The sequence below is a fragment of the Myxine glutinosa genome, chromosome 6 (assembly GCF_964187855.1).
Source record: "Myxine glutinosa chromosome 6, kmMyxGlut1.1, whole genome shotgun sequence".
In the NCBI taxonomy this organism is placed as follows: domain Eukaryota; kingdom Metazoa; phylum Chordata; class Myxini; order Myxiniformes; family Myxinidae; genus Myxine; species Myxine glutinosa.
Window position 1 is genome coordinate 117278778 of NC_136266.1, and position 20714 is coordinate 117299491.

The following is a 20714-nucleotide window of genomic DNA, read 5'->3' on the forward strand; positions in this document are numbered from 1 at the left end:
CAAAGTGTACACTTTTCTTTCACACTCTTCAACCCTCTCCTATTTTTCAAACTCCTAATGTAGTCAAATTACTCCCCATACCTTCAGCCATTTCTCCCTATTCATATGCATCAAGCTGATAGCCCATTATGCAGCAAGCTCACAAACAGGCTCTTGATCCATGTTCATGGAACTACTTTAAGAGAAAGGCTAATGGAGCAGGCTCATGATTTGGGCTAAAAGCATGAACTTATGGAAAAAAAAAGCTCCCAATTTTGGCCCACAGTAAAGGTAGAGAGTTCAGGAAGCAATCTTATAAGGTGGAATTATGGGTATGGATGGGAGTGCGCTCACCTCCCCCCCATCGCAGACATCGTGCCAGGTCATTGCCAGTGCCAAGCGGAAGTACTGCCACAGGTGGGTGTCGTGCCATTCCTGCTTTGTCTGTGAGATAAAGAAAGAGGGGAGAAGCATGAGGGAAGGTTGAGCAGAGGGAGCCAAATTGATAAAAACACAAAAAGAAAAAAAAAAGTGCAACTTTGCTAAAGGAGGCAAACGAAGGAAGGACAAATAATACATATGAACAAGAAAAGCATAAATGGCCATGGGTAAATGGACGTTAAACAGAGGAGATGAGGAAATTACAAATTACAACAATCGATGACAACAATGTACAAAATAATTTTTAAGTACAAATCCAACCATATTTATTGCTTTTTAATGGAAAATCGGAAAGAGTAGCAATGTAATGAAGACATTACCTTCTCACCAAAGATAAATCTTTTTAAAAAAACAAAGATAACAGGCCAACCACTTTAAAAAGAGGTAGAAAGGATGTCAAGTGAATAAATCCCCCAAAATATACATCCTCGATGCGCATACGACAATAAATTAGATACAACTAGAGCAATGCGACTGTGTCACCAATATGTCTCCTCGTAGTCCCACAATGGGTACATGCCCTCGTTCACTGTCCTAAAAATAAACAAGTTTGATTTAAATCCCTTCAGCTGTTTTCAATTATCACATTTTCGACAGCCGTGACAGGTTTCACATCGATTGGTGAAGCTGTTTCAGAGAAGGGATTTTAAAAAATATTGGCTTTCAAGCTAATATGGCTGCCACACCATGTGACATATGACCTTTAAAATGCACACTCTGCATATGTATGTGTCGCGGATCACATTTGTGAAGTTTCGTGTTGATCAGATAAGGTTCGTTTTTCTATTCAAGATGGATGCCAAACCACCTGACCTACGACATCATCATTTTCAAATGATATGCAATAATGGTGTTAGGTGATATTTGTAAAATTTAGCATCAATAGGGTAAGCGGTTTAAGAGATATAATTATTTTATATTTTCCTTCAATCAAATATGGCTGCCACACCATGTGACCAATGATATTTTCATGATCAACTTTTAATCACCATGCCTAGTCAATGACACATGTAAAGTTTGGAGTCAATCAAATTGGTGGTTTGGGAGAAAATGTTTTGTAAAGGTTTCATGTTAAATCCAATATGGCTGCCATACCATGTGACCTATGATGTCATAAATTTAATATTTCAATACAAATGGGTCATAGATCAAATGAGTCATAGGCATGGCATGCAATTTCAGATTTTTAGGAAAAGGATTTCGATTAAAACATTTTTGGCTGGTATACCACTTCACCTATGATGTCATTATTATCATGATTTTGTTCCCCATTGGGAGTACTTGACAATGTGCCAAGTTTCAAAATTTTCATTCAGCGGTTTCCGAGAAATAATTTTTTATCATTTGCGTTTAATCCAAGATGGCTGCCATACCACGTGACCTATGACGTCACAATTATCATAAAACATTCTGCATAAGTGACACTCCCACCCTGAAAGTTTCATCTCAATCAGCCATGTGTTTGCTGAGAAAAACGAGGTTTAGCTCGTACGGACGGACGGATGGATGGACAACCTGAAAACATAATGCATCCGGCCACCTTCGGGAGCGGAGGCATTACAATGTTCAGGGATCTGTGAATGGCAGCAGAGTACAACTCAAACCAAGCGGCCGGAAACAAGTGAACAAAGATTCTATGTTGAGTCTGTGCAGTACATTTGGTCACGGGATCACTTACAAAGCAAGTTTAATCATATGCTTGGTGGTTGTAGTTCAAACCAGTCACATTCCATGCTTTCCCCACAGATTCTGTATCCAGCAGACAAATTATCTGCCAAGTCGATGACTTTTGTCCAGCAGACGACTTGTGTGCCCAACAAATGACTTATGTATCCAGTATAGATGACATGTGCCCAGCAAATGACCTGTGTCCAGTATAGATGACTTATGTGCCCAGCAAATGACGTGTCCAGTATAGATGACTTATGTGCCCAACAAATGACTTATGTATCCAGTATAGATGACATGTGCCCAGCAAATGACTTGTGTCCAGTATAGATTACTTATGTGCCCAGCAAATGACGTGTCCAGTATAGATGACTTATGTGCCCAACAAATGACATGTATCCAGTATAGATGACTTATGTGCCCAACAAATGACATGTATCCAGTATAGATGACATGTGCCCAGCAAATGACTTGTGTCCAGTATAGATGACTTATGTGCCCAACAAATGACTTATGTATCCAGTATAGATGACTTATGTGCCCAGCAAATGTGTCCAGTATAGATTACTTATGTGCCCAACAAATGTGTCCAGTATAGATGACTTATGTGCCCAACAAATGACATGTATCCAGTATAGATGACATGTGCCCAGCAAATGACGTGTCCAGTATAGATGACTTATGTGCCCAGCAAATGACTTATGTATCCAGTATAGATGGCATGTGCCCAGCAAATGACTTGTGTCCAGTATAGATGACTTATGTGCCCAGCAAATGTGTCCAGTATAGATGACTTATGTGCCCAGCAAATGTGTCCAGTATAGATGACTTATGTGCCCAACAAATGACATGTATCCAGTATAGATGACATGTGCCCAGCAAATGACTTGTGTCCAGTATAGATGACTTATGTGCCCAGCAAATGACTTATGTATCCAGTATAGATGACATGTGCCCAGCAAATGACTTGTGTCCAGTATAGATGACTTATGTGCCCAGCAAATGACTTATGTGTCCAACAAATGACTTATGTGTCCAACAAATGACTTATGTGTCCAACAAATGACTTGTGTGTCCAACAAATGACATGTGTCCAGCAGCCAAATTATGTGTGCAGCAGACAACTTCTGTATCCAGCAGACACCTTCTGTATCCAGCAGACAACTTATGTGGCTAGCAGACAATGTATATTTCCAACAGACAATGTATATGCCCAGCAGACAATGTATATGCCCAGCAGACAATGTATATGCCCAGCAGACAATGTATATGCCCAGCAGACAATGTATATGCCCAGCAGACAATGTATAAGCCCAGCAAACAATTTATGTACCCAGCAGATAACATTATATGCTCAATGGAAAACTTTGCTTCCACAAGGGTTTATCAGAAAACGAAGAATGTTTTTTTTAAACACAACTTAGGGTGAAAAAGATACTCCATTACATGTTGAGACTTTTTGTGACAAAGGTAATGCTGTTGAAAGGTTATGTATCAAGTACTCTCCTTGCTACGATACCTCCGCCACCTTGGTTATGTTTTCACCCAGGTCTGTTTGTTTTGTTTGTCTGTGAATAGAATATCTCAAAATGTTATGGACGGATTTGGACGAAATTTGGTGGAGATGTTGGGAATGTGACAACGACGAAATGATTAGATTTTGGTGGAGATCCTTATCCAGAAATGGATAAGAGGATTTGTTTAGTGATTCTTCACCATTGAGCGATAGGGCTAAAACCGATATATAGCACGATATCTCAAAAAGTTACGGACGAGTTATGACGAAACTTGGTGGACAGGTTGGGAAAGTGACAAGAACAAGCCGGTTAGATTTTGGTTGAGGTCCGAATCTAGATCTGGCCTATCAGTGGGATACAAAACGTAAACTGTTCAGCCTGGCGGAGGTATACCCTCTACGGAGTACCGTTCCAGTTGGAGTTCCAGTGAAAGAATGCGAAGGGAGAGCATCAGAAGTCATCCGCACAAATGTCGGAAATAATGTCCCTGAAACCTTGTTTGTAAAATAGAATGTAATGAAATAACTGTGGTATGTTTCTCTATGACATGCTTTAAATGAGGACATCCGATTTGACAGGTGAAAGTGGAGGCATTAGACAAGTGATGAACAAGAAAAACATTTTTTCTATATCGAGACATAAACAAAAGATTTGACCACACACAACGATGGAATGCATTTTGCGTCATCGATGGTTATGTGTCAAGCACGTGCGGAGCGAAGATTGAGGTTTCCTTTGCTCACCTGACTGAGGACTAAAACAACAACAGAAGAAAGAGGATTTCACTGCAACAGAGTGTGTGAGGAGTTGATGTTCATAAAATATGCTGGGCTTTGTCAAAGGGAAATTAAACTCAGATTCATTTGCTCGGTATGTGCAAAAAAAGAAAAAGAAGACATACTTGCGTGTGGGCACACACACACACACACACACACACACACACACACACACACACACACACACACACACACACACACACACACACACACACACACCAAGAGAGTGTTGAGGATCTCAGAGGCGGATGGGTTCGTTTGCACATATTGTTGTGTGTTTGGGGTGGGCGAGGAGAGGGGAGTTGGGGGAACACAGCACGCATACTGCCTACCCACAAAGCATTCAAAACTTTTCCTTTGCACTAAACATTTTACCCCAAATAGCCGGTGAGTGAACTAAACGTTTTTCTCTTCCAATCCATGCAGGTCCACTTAATTTCTAAAGCAATGACATGATGTATCTGTGGATAAAAATAAGCTTGATGATTCAGCTTACTTTTTGGGTAGGAAGAACAATGCTGGTATGATAAAGGGTGATGGCGATTGAGCGGTTGGGCGGAGGAGTAGGAATGGAGGGATCTCTCCCTTCACACCCTGCACCCTGCCCCCTGCCCCTCCCCCTTCTTCGATACCTACACTCTTATTTAATTTGTTCTTATTAAGATTTTTAAAAGTTTAAAATGTAATGTATGTACACGAGCACGTGCAAAACATCGATGTTATACTTGTGTGCTTTTCAGACATGTGTTTATGCACATACAGTCACGTGAAAAAGTAAGTACACCCCATGTAAATTTTTGACTTTTTCAACATATTTCAACATGCATCTATTTGATCTTCATTTCAACAATATTGATAGATAAAGGTGATATTATATAACAAATATCATGAAACATTTACATTTTGTAGTCCATTGTGTAATTTAAATAAACATAAATGCAAATTTCGCATGTGGAAAAAGTAAGTACACCCCCCACATTTATCACTACTTCAAATACCTAAAATTAGAATCAGGTGCACCAGCTCAGGTGCAAATGATTAGAACATCGTTAGAGAGGATCTTGGAGGAACCTGTCTTATTTAAACCTCAGACCTTTCGGTTGATTTGCTTTTTGTTGTTGAAGTGGGCGGCGTCACCATGCCTAGATCAAAAGAGCTCTCTGAGGCCTTCAGAAAGAAGGTTAAAGATGCCTACGAGTCTGGGAAGGGATTTAAAAAGATCTCCAAACAATTTGAAATCAATCATTCGACTGTCCGGAAGATCATCTACAAGTGGAGAAGATTCCAAACAACTGCCAACTTGTTCAGGCCAGGCCGCCCCAGCAAGTTCAGCCCGAGAGCAGACCGCAGGATGCTGAAAGAAGTCTCTAAGAACCCCAGAATGTCATCACGGGACCTGCAGGTAGCTCTTGCCACTGTTGATGTCAAAGTGCCCGAGTCTACCATTAGAAAGAGCCTGCACAAATTTGATCTACATGGGAAGTGTGCCAGGAGGAAACCTTTGCTGTCCAGAAAGAACATCAGGGCAAGACTAAAGTTTGCCAATGAACACCTGGGCAAAGACCAGCACTTCTGGAACAATGTGCTCTGGACAGATGAGTCAAAGGTAGAGCTATTTGGCCACAGTACCAGAAGACATGTTTGGCAAAAACCAAATACAGCATTTGACCCCAAGCACCTGATACCAACTGTAAAGCATGGTGGTGGAAATATTATGGTTTGGGGCAGCTTTGCTGCATCAGGGCCTGGGCAGCTCACCATCATATAATCCACTATGAATTCTTCATTGTACCAGAGGGTGCTTGAGGATAATGTGAGGCCATCTGTCGGAGAAGATGAAGCTCAACCGAAGGTGGACCTTGCAACATGACAATGACCCTAAACATACCAGTAAATCCACCAAGGAATGGCTGAAAAGAAAGAAATGGTGGGTTCTGGAATGGCCAAGTCAAAGCCTGGATCTAAATCCCATCGAGATGTTGTGGGGGATTTGAAATGAGCTGTGCATGCAAGAAACCCCTCAAACATCGCACAGCTGAAAGAATTCTGCATGGAGGAGTGGGCAAAAATTTCTCCCAGTCGATATCAGAGACTGGTAGATAGTTATAAGAAACGCCTACTTGAGGTTGTTTCTGCCAAAGGGGGCAATACCACCTATTAGAGCCAAGGGTGTACTTACTTTTTCCACATGCGAAATTTGCATTTATGTTTATTTAAATTATACAATGGACTACAAAATGTAAATGTTTCATGATATTTGTTATATTATATCACGTTTATCTATCAATATTGTTGAAATGAAGATCAAATAGCTGTATGTTGAAATATGTTGAAAAAGTCAAAACTTTACATGGGGTGTACTTACTTTTTCACGTGACTGTATGCAAAAAAAACATCTATGAGCCACGAGCACGACATGCTTTTACATTCACTGCTGTGCGCTTTGGGTTTTCATGGCCTTTGCGGCTGCGAATTTTAGCTGGACTACAATCGAGAGCTTCACGGGATGTTCCATCACCTGCATAAACAAGTCAATCCCACAAATTATAGAATGAAAGGTTTCATTCAACCTATTACAATTTGAAAGTTATGGTAAAGCATTGTCAGAGATTTTTCACAATGAAAATGCTTCGGGGGATGCTCCATCAGCTGCGTAAACATGTCAACCCCGCAAATTATAGAATGCCAACCCCGCAAATTATAGAAATTATAGAATGAAATGCTTCATTAAATCTATTATTTAAACTAGCAGATAGGCTCAATACGGCATCATCCGATAACATCTCCCACAAGCAATTGTCAGAGTATTCACCCCTCCCACAGCTACTCACAATGCTCGCATTCCTACTTATACAGACTGTGTCTTGCGTCTCGATCATTCTTCTCGTCCCATTGCTTAGACCTGCGTTTTTGACTCTCGCTCTGCTCATCATTCAATCATGGCTCCCAAGCGCAAGACCAGTGCCGGAAATGTGTCGACTACCAAGAGGCAGAAGAAAGTGATGTCCCTGAGCCAGAAAGTGGATCAACTAATCCACCATTCATATACGGAAGAAGGAGAAGGCAATTCATGAGTTTCAGCGAGTGCTGCATTGAGTACGAAGGTGGTCACCCATGTCCAGAATGTCCAGATGGAAAGGATGGAGAAGACTCGCAGAATATGGATCGATGACAACACGCAGACGAGGGACTTCATGCTGAAACCCATGATGCTGAACCGTTCCCTAAACCCGCTCACCGAGGATGAGTTGGAGGCCATTCCAAAGGTTTCCGAGGAGGAGGTGGGCAGTGATGAAGAAGAGGTGCTGAGGTCCAACTTCACTGTCCAGTTCCTGGGCAAGGAGCTGCAGGACATGCGGGCAATTGCTGACAGGGTGCAAGACACTGACCCAGTTATGGAGATAACAAGTTAATGCAGGTTCCTCAAGTTTAAGAGGGGCTTGGATGATGTTTTGCTCCCGCACAAAGAGCTACATCAAAATATTGGGCAATCTGTCAGGCAGCTACCCATCACCAATTTCTTCAGCCCTGCTCCCTCCACCTCAAGACCATCAAAACCCTCTCCTGCTGCACTCTCAGCATCCTCACTGGCATTCTCACCAGCGTCCTCAACTTCTCCTACCTCTCCTGGCTCTCCCTTGGTGCATGAGTTTGCTGCACCATCATTTGAGTTGCCATCAAAGTTAGAGGAATTCATGGGATTTTAATTCATCACCATCATCATCATCATCATCATTATCATTATCATTTGAAAGTTGCGTGTGTTTGTAAAAGAAAAATTGTAAACAGTACATGATAGTGTTGTTTTTTTTACTTTCATGGTATGGTATGGTTAAGCACTTTTAATAAATTGTAAGTGCATTCCTTCAATAAATTAGAAATGGTACCTGGTGTTGAAGTTATTTTTTTTGTACACATTTTTTATAAAACTGTAATCATGTGAATTTGCGGTCGAAAACATCTTAAACTTAAAAAAAAAATTCCTCTATGAATCAGGAACCGCCGGGAACCTATAACCTATCCCCCATTTCCCCCATTGAAATAATGCCACGGCATACATTCACTGGATTTTCATCAACCTTCGTGGATTTTCGTCGACATTAGTGAGTTTTGTCTCGCCATTTCCGGGACTTTCATCGACCTTCGCGGATTATCGTGAACATTCTCGGGATTTGCCTCAGCATTCGCAGCTTTTGCCTCGCCATTCACAGTTTGTTCCTTTCTATTCGAGGATTTTCATGACTCGGGAACCTATCCCCCTTTTTCCATTGAAACAATGCCCCTCTATTTGCGGTTTCACAATTCACGGGATTTTCCAGGAATGTATCCCCCATGAATAGCGGAGTCCCACGGTATATATACAGTACATATACAGACTTGGCATTTAATATGGAATTTTTTTTTTGTGGGGGTGAACTTACTTTTCAAGATGTCTTAGAACCAAAAGTTCATTGGAATTATGTTGAAATTATTCTAGATTTTGTTAATGTGACCTTTAAAAGAAACAAAAACCACATTTGACATTTCGAAACAAATAAATTGATCCTTGAAAGTGATGTAAACTGATATCGAACTCAATTCATGGACAGTACTGTGTTAAACTTCTGTACGTTTTCCAGAAGTATCTCTTTATTTTGCACATTAGCCAATTTTCTTTTTAACAAAAACAAAAGTTAAATTACGACTGGGATTACGGACAGTAAAATTACAGTTCAGTACTTCGTGTAACCCCCACGAGCATTCAGGAGAGCACGTACACATTGAGGCATGCTGTTCACGAGATTTGCTAAGGTTTGGACAGGAATTGCTTGCCATGCAGTGACAATAGCCTGCTGCAATTCACACACAGAGGTCGGCTGCTGGTCCAAGTGGTCGATTTGACGCGTTAATTCTGCCCACAAGTTCTCTATCGGATTCATATCCGGGGACATGGCAGGCCACTCCATATGCTCTACACCACAGTCAGCAAGAAAGTGTTGGATCATGCGAGCACGATGAGGCCGTGCATTGTCATCTTGGAAGACAAAGTTTCCTCAAAAGGTTGCACAAGCAAATGGAAGCAATGTTTCTTCCAGAATGGCCCTGTACTTGAACTGGTTCAGGTTTCCATTCAGAACAACCAGGTCAGTTTTGCCCCCTGCATGAAAAGCAGCCCAAACGGTCACCCCACCACCTCCAGCTTGGACTCTTGGCACTATACAATCTTCGTTGTAGGCTTCATGCACTTGTCTGCACACTCGGACGCGGCCATCTTGACGATAGACCAGAAATCTAGACTCGTCACTGAAGATCACATGATTCCAGTGTGCTGGCTGCCATTGATGGTGCTCTCTGGCCCACTGCAATCGGCGCTGGCGGTGTTGTCTGGTCAGGCGTGGCTTTCTCAGGGGACGCCTGACACGATAGCCTGCTTGAACCAGTCGTTGGTTGACTAGCCTTCTGGATACAGGCACATTTGTCAGTTGCTGCCACTCAGCCCTAAGCCGATTAGCTGACTTGGTACGGCCATTGCGGACTAACCGGTGCAGCTGGCGATCATCCCTCCTTGTGGTTCTGCGGGGATGTCCTGGCCTCGGTATTGGAGTAGGGACACCCTCCTGAGCATTTCGTTTCAGGATCTTTGACACCTGACCTTGAGTGATGCCATACTGCCGAGCAATAGCACGGTCTTTCATGCCGTAATTTCGTAAAGCCACCACTTCATGACAAACAGCATTGTCGAGTTGACGGACCATCTCCAGAGGAAGCGGCAATAACTTTTGGAGACGTGCAGCAGTTGTTTTCCACTAATACAGAACGCAACAACCCTTGTATACCCGACTGTGCAGCCAATCGTTAAATGCACCTGTCCGTACATTTTGCCACGCCACCTGTGATATAATCCTGTTGTTGACTTCTTGCTGCGACAGACAATCAGTGACATGGTTCTTTTAACAAATAAATCACCAAAGTGTAAAAGAAACTCACCAGATTGATATACTGAGTTAAGAAAGTAAACCCAAGTCAAGAAAAAAAAAATTCCATATTAAATGCCAAGTCTGTATATGCTTGTCAAAATGACACACCACTGATATTGAAAAGTGAGGTCCAAACAAACCCGGGTCAGTTTGAAATGTCTGCTGCTAGAGCACATTGTCTTTCCTCAACAGCCCATATCAGAGTGCTGGAGTCAGATATTTATGGTGCTGAGGTGATTTAAAGGCATGACATGACTCATAAATGATGTGGCATCTATCTCTCATTGCCAACTGCCATAGTGTCTGATGAAGTCCACGCTGCAGCTGAAACCTTGACTTTCTGAGCCTTAAACCACAATTTGAATGTGTTATTAAACCTCAATTTGATTGTGTGAATGTGTTATTCACTCTGTGGCAATGCAATTTATTGTATATCCGCATGCGCAAGATTGGAGGTCTCGTCTTTTCAAAGCTGTCCATGCACGTTCGCTTTCGAAGTTAAGTAACTTTTCACAATTGTGTTTTTGTCAAAACTGGTCTTGTATGTACCTATTGGGGTGTCTTTAATAGTATTCTTGGCGTTGGTTTTTTGTACCTGTGTACAGAATCGTCGGTCTTTCTCATCGTGTATTCTGAGGCCTAAGTGTAGTACTAGGCTCCTGTGTCCAACCTTGGCTTTAGGCTTTGTTTTTGTCTCAGCGGTTCTCAGATCACGCTGAAATTTTTTTCCGGTCTCTGTTTTCACGGTCTTTTCATCCCATACTTCCTTGTTTTAAAATCTCAAAAAAAACAAAAAAAAACCCAAAAAACATTTCCTTCCGTTTTTATTCGTTTATTCGTTCTTAGTTGTTCGTTCGTTCATTCTTCGACCACGCTGTTTGTGATCACGTTGTTAAAAAATGTTTCACCTGAACCCTGAAGACCTATATTCTGTCATATTCTATAACACCTTTTTCTTCTTCTTCTATAAAAGGATGCTTTCGACTTGCTCACCAAATCCATTCATTCCAAAAAAAAATTCCATCTCTTATAGTGCATCTTTCATTCATTCCCTAAACTCTCCAGCACTCCATCCTGCCTCCAGCGTCCTCAAACGTATTTTTGACTCGAATGTCTCAAGAAACTCATTTTGCAATAAATGTTCGTTTCCCATTAATCGTACATTTTTCAAAATCCCATCACCCCAAAATCCAATTTCCCATCACCCCTCCCCTCTAAATCTACCCCCTTGCCCATCCCCTCCAAATCATCCCCATCATCCATCTCTTTCAAATCTTCCCCCTTGCCCCTCACCTCCAAATCTTCCCAATCACCCATTCCTTTCAAATCTCCCCCCACACCCCTCCCCTCCGAGACTCTCCCTCACTCCTCCCCTCCTAGACTCCCCTCTCACCCCTCCCCCTCAAAGCGTCCTCCCCGCTTCTTCCCCCCTTCCAACTTTCACCTTCATCTCCCTCAACGTTCTGCCTCGCTCTTCCCCCTCGTCAAATAACACCTCACTGCGCCTCTCCCAATCACCATCAAACCTTTTGTCTGCCCCATCCTTCCCTTTCTCCGAGCTATTCTGTAATCTCTGACACACCTTCAACAGCTCTCCCTACCTCTTCCTCCTCTTCCACATCTTACCCTACCGCTCCCCCCCCCCTGTTCTGTATCCGATGCTCCCCCTTCCTCTTCCTTAACAGTATGGACCTCAAACATCCGGGGCCTTCGCTCAAACATGTCTGATCTCTCCATACAGGTTGCTTCTGACAAACCAGACGTGATCTGCTTAACAGAAACTTTCCTCCTTCACGATGTCTCTGATTCCTTGGTATCTCTCCCAGATTACTCCCTACTCCGGTATGATAGACCTGAGCCTCGTCCTGGAGGTGGGGTTGCTATCTTTATAAAAAACTCTCTTCCTCACTCGCCCTGCACTGCCCTCACTCCACCTCACCCCCAGGAATACCTTTGGCTACGGCTTCCCCTTCGCTCCCACCTTTTGTTCATATGTGTGTTGTACCGTCCACCAAACAGTGATGACTCCATCTACATCTCGCTGTCTGAGAATATGGACCAACTTCTATCTACCCATCCCAACTCTCTCTTCCTCATATGTGGTGATTTCAACTGTCACCATGCCAGTTGGCTGGGTGTGGGTACCTCTCTCACCAGCCATGGCTCTTCAGCAAAGGACTTCTGTGACTCACTGGGACTGACACAAACTGTCAATTTCCCGACCCGGATTTCAGTCAACGGATCATCTTCTCTTCTGGACTTGGTTATGACTAACTTCCCTGAAAATGTCTGCTGCTCTTCTTCTGCTCCAATCGGTTCTTCTGATCATGTGCTTGTTAAAGTGGACATCTCTCTGACCATTCTCAGAGAGCCTCCTCAGCGTCGACGAGTCTGGCATTTCACTCAGGCCAACTGGCACGGTCTTCAAGCAGCCATCAATCATCTGGACTGGTCTCCCATCTCTACTGCCTCTGACATAAATTCTTCCTGGGAATTCTTCCAAAGCAAACTGCTCTCTCTCATGCACAGATTTATCCCATCTCGTCTTCTGTTGTCATACCCTTCCTCCCGTCCATGGTACACGGAATCTTGTGGTGAGGCTATTGCCCAGAAACAACTTGCTTTCGTCTCCTGGAAAGCAAATCCAACGGAAGGAAATCTCATTTCCTTTCACAAAGCCCGAAACAAGTGTGTGTCCACGCTCAGGAGAGCCAGGAAACAATATCTCTCCGTTCTCAGGACCGAACTCTCTTATCTGTCTCCCTCTTCCAAATCCTGGTGGCGTCTGGTCAAATCTGTTTCTGGTGTTTGTTCCCCCTCCATCCCCTCCCTCACCTCAAATGGCCACACGGCTGACTCCGCACGCGAAAAAGCTGAATGCCTCAACTCTGTGTTTGCCTCTAAATCTTGTGTCCCAAACCCATCCCTCTCTGTACCCACCGTACCCAGTCGTACCCAGCTGCTCCTGGACTCTGTGTCCTTTCCTCCTGACAAGGTGGAAAAGTTTCTGTCAACCCTCGACTCGGATTCTGCAACTGGACCTGACGGCATCAGCCCACGGGTCCTAAAATCCTGTTCTTCCGCTCTTTCACTCCCTCTCTCTGTTCTCTTCACCCTCTCTTTTGCTCAAGGTCATCTTCCATCTGCTTGGAAATCTGCCAACATCACCGCTTTGCACAAAAAAGGTGCAAAAACAGATCCCAGCAACTACAGACCAATCAGCCTTCTCCCAATTATCAGCAAAGTCATGGAATCCATCATTGCTTCAGATATGAAATCTTTCCTCTTCTCCAATGGCTTGATCTCTGATCATCAATTTGGTTTCAGACCTGGACACTCTACTCTGGACATGCTGCTTCTGCTTTCTCAACAATGGATGGAGGTCCTCAATGCCAAACAGGAAATTAGAGCAGTCTCCCTTGACATATCACGTGCCTTCGATACGGTCTGGCACCCCGCTCTGCTCACCAAACTCTCCTCTTTTGGTATCCATGGAAATCTCCACGCATGGCTGGCAGACTTCCTCTCTAGTCGTAGTCAACGTGTGGCCCTGAATGGGTTTCTCTCATCTCCTCTTCCTGTTCAGGCTGGAGTTCCACAAGGCAGTGTTCTAGGCCCTGTCCTTTTTCTGGTCTTCATCAATGATCTCTCTGACTCTCTTGAAAATCCTCTGTATCTCTTTGCTGATGACTCTACTCTCTGTCGCTCCATTCTTCATCCCTCAGATCGGCAGTCTGCTGCCTCCTCACTCTCTGCAGACCTGGACAAAATCACAGACTGGGCAACCAAGTGGAACATGTCTTTCAATCCTGACAAATCTCACACTCCTACGATGTCTCTCCAAAAAGACCGACTGGACAACCCTCCCATCCACTTTCTGAATAATCCTCTCCAAGAAGTTCTGTCACTCAAGCTTTTGGGTCTCACTATCTGCCATGATCTTTCCTGGGAAAACCACATTTCAAATCTGGCCTCCAAAGCCAGTCGCCGACTGGGCATCCTCCGTCGTGCGAAGTCCTTCCTTGGCACACCTGAGCTCCTCACCACATACAAGGCTTTCATCCGCAGCTCAATGGAATACTGCTCTCCCCTCTGGGCTGGTGCTCCTGCCTCACACCTAGCTCGTCTTCACGCTGTTGAAACCAAAGCATTCAGAATCATTGGAATCTCCCGCGATGAAGCTAACTCCAAGGGCCTCTCACTCACTCACCGCAGGCAGGTTGGTGGTCTTTCCATCTTCTACCGACTCCTCTCTGGCCTTGCCCCCCCCAGCTCTCTCTGGGCTCTGTCCCGCAAATATTCCTACAGGTCGCACAAGATCTGCCTGCAACCCTCTTATGGTCAAACTGCCAAAATCAAGACTCTCTGCTCACCTTCACTCCTTCATTCCTCTTTTCTCCCGCCTCTGGAACAAACTCCCTCACTCTCTTCAATCCCACTCCACCCTCCAGGTCTTTAAAACAGCTGTTCACCACCATCTCTTATCTTCCCCCATCCAAAACCTTGATATTTTCTACCCCCGCTAATTTCACCCCAATTCCACTTTTTTGAAATACCAACTTCTGTCCTGGAAGTCATTGGTGTCCTTGTGTTTTATACTTCTCCCTCCACCCCCCCCCCTTCCCATGCCTCCTCCCCCCAAGCCCTCTCCCTTCCACACATCTCCCTGCTCTCAAATGTTGTGTTTGTGTGCTTCACCTTCTCTCCCCATCTTGTTTTCCGCTCCCGCTTTTTATATATTTTGTTTGTCTGGTTGATTTGTTTGTGAAGTAAATGTTAGCTCTTTCACGAGCCTCGATTCAGTATACAAAAAAAAAAAAAAAAAAAAAAAAATCCACAAAGATTAGTGAAAAATTCACTGAAGTTGTATTTTTCACGTGGGGATATAAACTGAACAAGTACAGATACATTCAAAGTCCACTACCCTCATGCCAAATAAATAAATATCATATCCTCCAGCATGTGATTTTGCAGGGGTGCCTTTGGTGCCCAGCAATATCTCCTTGCAGCACATGGAGATGGAATTGGGAGGGAACGGTATCGAATAATTGATTCATTGTGTAATGAAAATAAATAAATAATAATCGTAAAATAATTAATTTCTTAATCAATTGCCGAATACCATACCTAAACCACCACTGTTTCATCCGAATCTGTAACTTTTTGAAAATTAGTTAATTAATCGAAAAATTAAATAATTAATTGATCAATTGATTAATCAATAAATCAAAAATATTCTTCATAGTCAAATCACTTGGTCACTGTCGTCTCCAAATATCAGCTTCCTACCTCAAAAAGTGTCTGAAATATTGCCCAGATGAGAAAGAAAATAAATAATTGATTGGTCAATTGTGTAATTAAAATAAATAAATAATAATCATAAAATAATTAATTTCTTAATCAATTGGCGAAGTAGCATAGCTAAGCCACCACCGTTTCATCCAAATCTGTAACTTTTTGCAAATTAATTCAGCAATCAATCAAGTAGTTAAATAATTAATTGATTAATTAATTAATCAATGCATCAATAATTAATCAATACAGCCTAATCACTTGGTCACTGTCATGTCCAAATATCAGCTTCCTAACTCAAAAGGTGCCTGAGATATTGCCCAGATGAGAAAGAAAATAAATAAATACTGAATAAATCGATAATAATTAACTAATGAATCAATTAATTGATTAATCAAAAAATAAATATATATATTGTTTTTGCCAAAGTCACTGCTCACTATTGTGCCAGAATTTCAGCTTCCTATCTCAAAGGATGGCTGAGATATTGTACGGATAAACAAACAAGAAAACGTGAAAATTGAGAACCCTTTGGTCCTGCCGATGACGTCATGCAACGCCTGGAGATGGAATAGGAAAGGAGCGGTGTACAAAAATTCAATAGTTATTGGATGTAGTAATTCTCCAAGTTTATTAACGTTGAGATAGGTTTACCTCTAATTGTCTAAGGAATACTGTTCTTACATTTTACTGATTATTGTGTGATTAAAAGTTACATTGACTGAAATGTAACTTCAAGCATAAGTAGGTTTAAATTGGAATTATGTAGGTACCTAGATGTATTGGAGATAGAGGGGAAATGGAAATATTGGCAGGACTTGCATGTAGGTTGTGTGTGGATGGATAAGGGTTTCTGTGGATGGTGTTGTGCAGACATGATGATCAAATGGCCTCCAACTGCACCAAAGTTATCCTTGTGAAATGCAAATCAATGACTTACAATAAAATAGTGAATTTGAGGAAGAAGTCCCCAAAGCCTCAAAGCATGTTAAATGTTATATTTTCAATGTGTGGTATAGATGATATGAATGACCAGAAAGATCTTTCAGAGCCCAATTAAAACGTTACTTTAAGGAAAGGAGGGAAACACAGATGTAATGGTCTATTACCGATGCAGTCGAGCACCCAACCGACAGTTCCATCTCCCCCACATGACAACACCTGAAAGTCTGCAACGTCCTGAAAGAACTTCAACCTGTGGGCAGGGAAAGGGAAGTGGGACATTGCTGTCAGCAGATGAAGGCAGGAAAAAAGGTGCACCAAAAAATAAATGATTAATCGATAATCAATTAATCAATAAGTCAAAAATGTCCTTTATAGCCACATCACTTGGTCACTGTCTTGTCCAAATATCAGCTGCCTCGCTCAAAAGGTGCCTGAGATATTTCCCAGATGAGAAAGTAAATAAATAAGTACTTATGAATCGATAATAGACTCCCGGTTCCTCGGGCGAGTGAGGCGTACTTCGAGCTCTCCACGGCATCGAAGTTTGAGTGTTTTCCAATTCTTGTCTTTGTCAAATTTCCACTGGTTATTTTGCTGTGTACGTGTTATTGTGTGTTTCTAGTTGGTGTTGGTTTGTGGTTCGTGCAAACTTGTGTGTAGTTAATCGTTTTCTGAGTCGTACCTCGTGCGCGGCCTGGTAACTTGGGGCTTCCCTCCCCCCGTCGGTGTTTTGTCGGTTTGGGTTATTTCCTGCGCTGTATTGCTTGTTTCTTTTATTTTGTTTTGTTTTCTCCCCCTCACCTCACCTCCCGAGGCAAAGAATTATATATTGATTATTTCTCTCCTCCCGGACTCGTGCTTGTTCGCTCTCCTCCTCATCTCGGCTTGTGCCCCGCCCCCTGTATCTCGTTTTCTTCCGCCTCTGCTCCTTTCTTCTCAAATCCACGTTCTCGCTTGGAGACTTTTCCCGGATTTTTTTTTTTTTTTTTCATGGTTCTGTTTGGATATTGTTGGAATATGTTTAAACCGCAGCCGTGATGCTGACGCCCCCCCCCCCCCCAGAATTTACATGTTTTAAACGTTTCCCAGTGTGTACCCTGGTCAGAATAGGTACACCGTATCCCTGCGTGTCGTAAGAGACGACTAAGAGGGTTGGCGTCAGGAAGGGCATCCGGCCATAAAAACATTGCCTCAAAAAGAGAACCATGACAATCACAAGTACATATGGGCAGGGTACAGCCCGAAGTGGAGATCGGTTTCTGAGGTTTGGGACATGGAATGTAGGGACAATGACAGGGAGATCAGGAGAAGTGGTGGAAGTATTGGTCAGAAGAAGAGTGGACATATGTTGTGTGCAAGAGACGAGATGGAAGGGAAGTGGTGTGAGAATGGTGAAGGGTAGGCAGGCACAGAAATACAAGTTTGTGTGGCAAGGGTGCCCGGAGGGCGTGAATGGTGTTGGTGTCCTGTTTTCTGAGGAGTTTGTAGACAGTGTGGTGAGTGTGACTAGAGTGAGTGATAGGTTGATGATGGTGAAAATGATGATTGGAAAGCTCTTGGTGAACGTCATCTCGGGATATGCTCCGCAGGTTGGTCGAAGCGATGAAGAGAAGGACAAGTTCTGGTGTGCGATAGAGAAGCTGATGGAAAACGTGAAAGATGAGGAAGTTGTTGTGGTGGGAGGAGACCTAAATGGACATGTGGGAAGGAGTATGGACGGTTTTGAGGGAGTTCATGGGGGTTACGGATATGGTGTGAGAAATGGAGAAGGTGAAAGGATTTTGGAGTTTGCTGATGGAGCTGATTTGTTGATTTGTAATACTCAGTTCCAGAAAGAGGACAATAAGCTTGTTACATACACGTCAGGTGGGTCGACGACAACCGTTGACTACCTGATGGTGCGTAGGCGAGATAGGGGGCACCTCCGGGACACAAAGGTGATCCCGGGGGAGGAGGCTGTTTCACAGCACCACTTGGTTGTCTGCGACATAAGGGTGAAAGGTGCGAGGAGAGCTCGGCGGGTGAAGTACCAACCGAGAATGAAGGTGTGGAGGTTGAAAGAGGTGACAGTAAGGGAGGCATTAAAAGAGAGGCTGAGTAGGGTAGAGGATGATGTGGTTGAGCTTGAAAGTGGTTGGATGTCGATGAAAGCTAGCCTGTTGGGAGCCGTTGGTGAGGTATGTGGATGGACAAAAGGACCACCGAGGCACTCGGAAACATGGTGGTGGGATGTTGAAGTTGGAAAGAGGATTGACGAGAAGAGGAAGAAGTTCAAAGAGTGGCAGAAGGCGAAGGGTACGGGAGCAGAAACAGCAGAGCATGAAAGTTATAAGGCAGCCAGGAAGGCTGCAAAGAAAGAGGTAGCAAAGGCGCAGGAGGCATGTAGGAAAATGTTCGGAGAACGCTTGGATTCGGAAGAGGGTCAGAAAGCAGTATTCAGGATTGCAAAGCACATCGCGAAAGAGAGGTGTGATGTGATGGGGGTGAGTTGCTTGAAGGATGAAGTGGGACAAATCGTTGTCGACCCAGATGGAATTAAAGGAAGATGGAAAAGATATATGGAAATCCTGTTGAATACAGAGAATGAATGGGATGACAACATAGAGAGTAACCCAGTTTTAGGACCGGCAGAGAAGATAACTGAGAAGGAAGTTGAGGAAGCGATAAAAGCAATGAAGAGTGGAAAAGCGGGAGGGCCGACGGGAGTTGTGGGAGATATGTTGAAGGCAGCAGGAAGTTGGGGTGTGAAGAGAATGACAGAGATCTGTAATCTGGTGGTGAAAGAAGGCCGCATTCCAGTGGATTGGGAACTGAGTACCCTCGTCCCTCTATACAAGGGGAAAGGTGACCCTCTGGAGTGTGGCTCGTACCGAGCGATAAAGTTATTGGAGCATGGAATGAAGGTATTGGAAAGGGTGTTGGAAAGGAGGATAAGGAAGAAAGTGAAGATCGACGAAATGCAGTTTGGATTTATGCCAGGAAGAGGAACGACAGATGCGCTTTTCATTGTGAGGCAGTTGCAGGAGAAGTACATGGATAAGAGGAAGAAGTTGTTTTTTAGGTTTGTTGATCTGGAGAAAGCATTCGATAGGGTTCCACGCAAAGTATTGACATGGGCATTGAGGAAGTTAGGAGTGGAGGAATGGTTGATCAGAGTAGTGATGGCAATGTACAAAAGAGCACGCACAGCTGTAAGGACGACGGACGGGAACAGTGGTGAGTTTGAGGTGAAGGTGGGAGTGCATCAGGGGTCGGTACTAAGTCCACTACTATTTGTAGCTGTGATGGAGGTGCTGGCTCAGAACGTAAAGGAGGGTTTACCGTGGGAGTTGTTGTATGCAGATGATCTGGTGTTGATTGCGGAAAGTATGGATGGACTGAAGGAAAAGATGAACAAGTGGAAGGAATGTATGGAGACAAAAGGTCTGAAGGTGAATATCGGAAAGACAAAGGTGATGGCAAGTGGTAAAGCATGTGGTGAGGTGGAAATAACTGGGAAGTGGCCGTGTGCTGTGTGCAGGAAGGGTGTCGGAGTGAACTCCATTCAGTGTACAATGTGCGCTGAGTGGGTTCATCAAAAATGTAGTGGTCTGAGAGGGTCATTAACCAGTGTGGCAGCTACATTCAAATGTAAGGTGTGCGCAGAGGGAGCTGCAGATGGAGGAAATGTTGAGTTGGATCTTGGAGATGGCGTGAAGCTGGAAGGTGTGAAAACATTTTGCTACCTCGGAGACATGCTGAATGGAGAAGGTGGATCAGACTCGGCAACGGTTGCTCGAGTGAGATGTGCATGGAAGAAGTTTCGGGAACTGAGTGGCGTGCTGATGAGGAGGAGAGTGTCGCTGAAGCTGAAGGGAAAGGTGTATGCTACATGTGTGAGAAGTGTTATGATTTATGGGAGCGAGACATGGGTAATGAACGTAGAGCAGCAACGAAGGCTGGAAAGGGTGGAAATGCGAATGGTTCGATGGATGTGCGGAGTATCGTTGAGAGAGAGGAGGACAAATGATGAATTGCGAAAGATGATGGGAATATTGCCTGTGATTGATGCTGTGAAGAGGAACAGGTTGAGATGGTTTGGTCATGTATTGAGGAAGGATGAAAGTGACTGGTTGAGAAGAGTGATGGAAGTTAATGTA

At 43.6% G+C, this 20714-nt stretch overlaps 1 protein-coding gene across 3 annotated transcripts in view; it reads right to left on the bottom strand.

Annotated features, from left to right (window-relative positions):
• The window catches only part of LOC137430230 (diacylglycerol kinase beta-like), a 414122-nt gene that overhangs the window by 147298 nt on the left and 246110 nt on the right, over positions 1-20714 (bottom strand). For all 3 annotated transcript variants that reach the window (XM_068120933.2, XM_068120932.2, XM_078780433.1), the window contains 2 exons: positions 16740-16825; positions 334-423 (listed from right to left, as the gene is read on the bottom strand). In XM_068120933.2, the coding sequence (XP_067977034.2) occupies positions 334-423; positions 16740-16825 (176 nt within the window). The remainder of the gene's footprint in view (positions 1-333; positions 424-16739; positions 16826-20714) is intronic.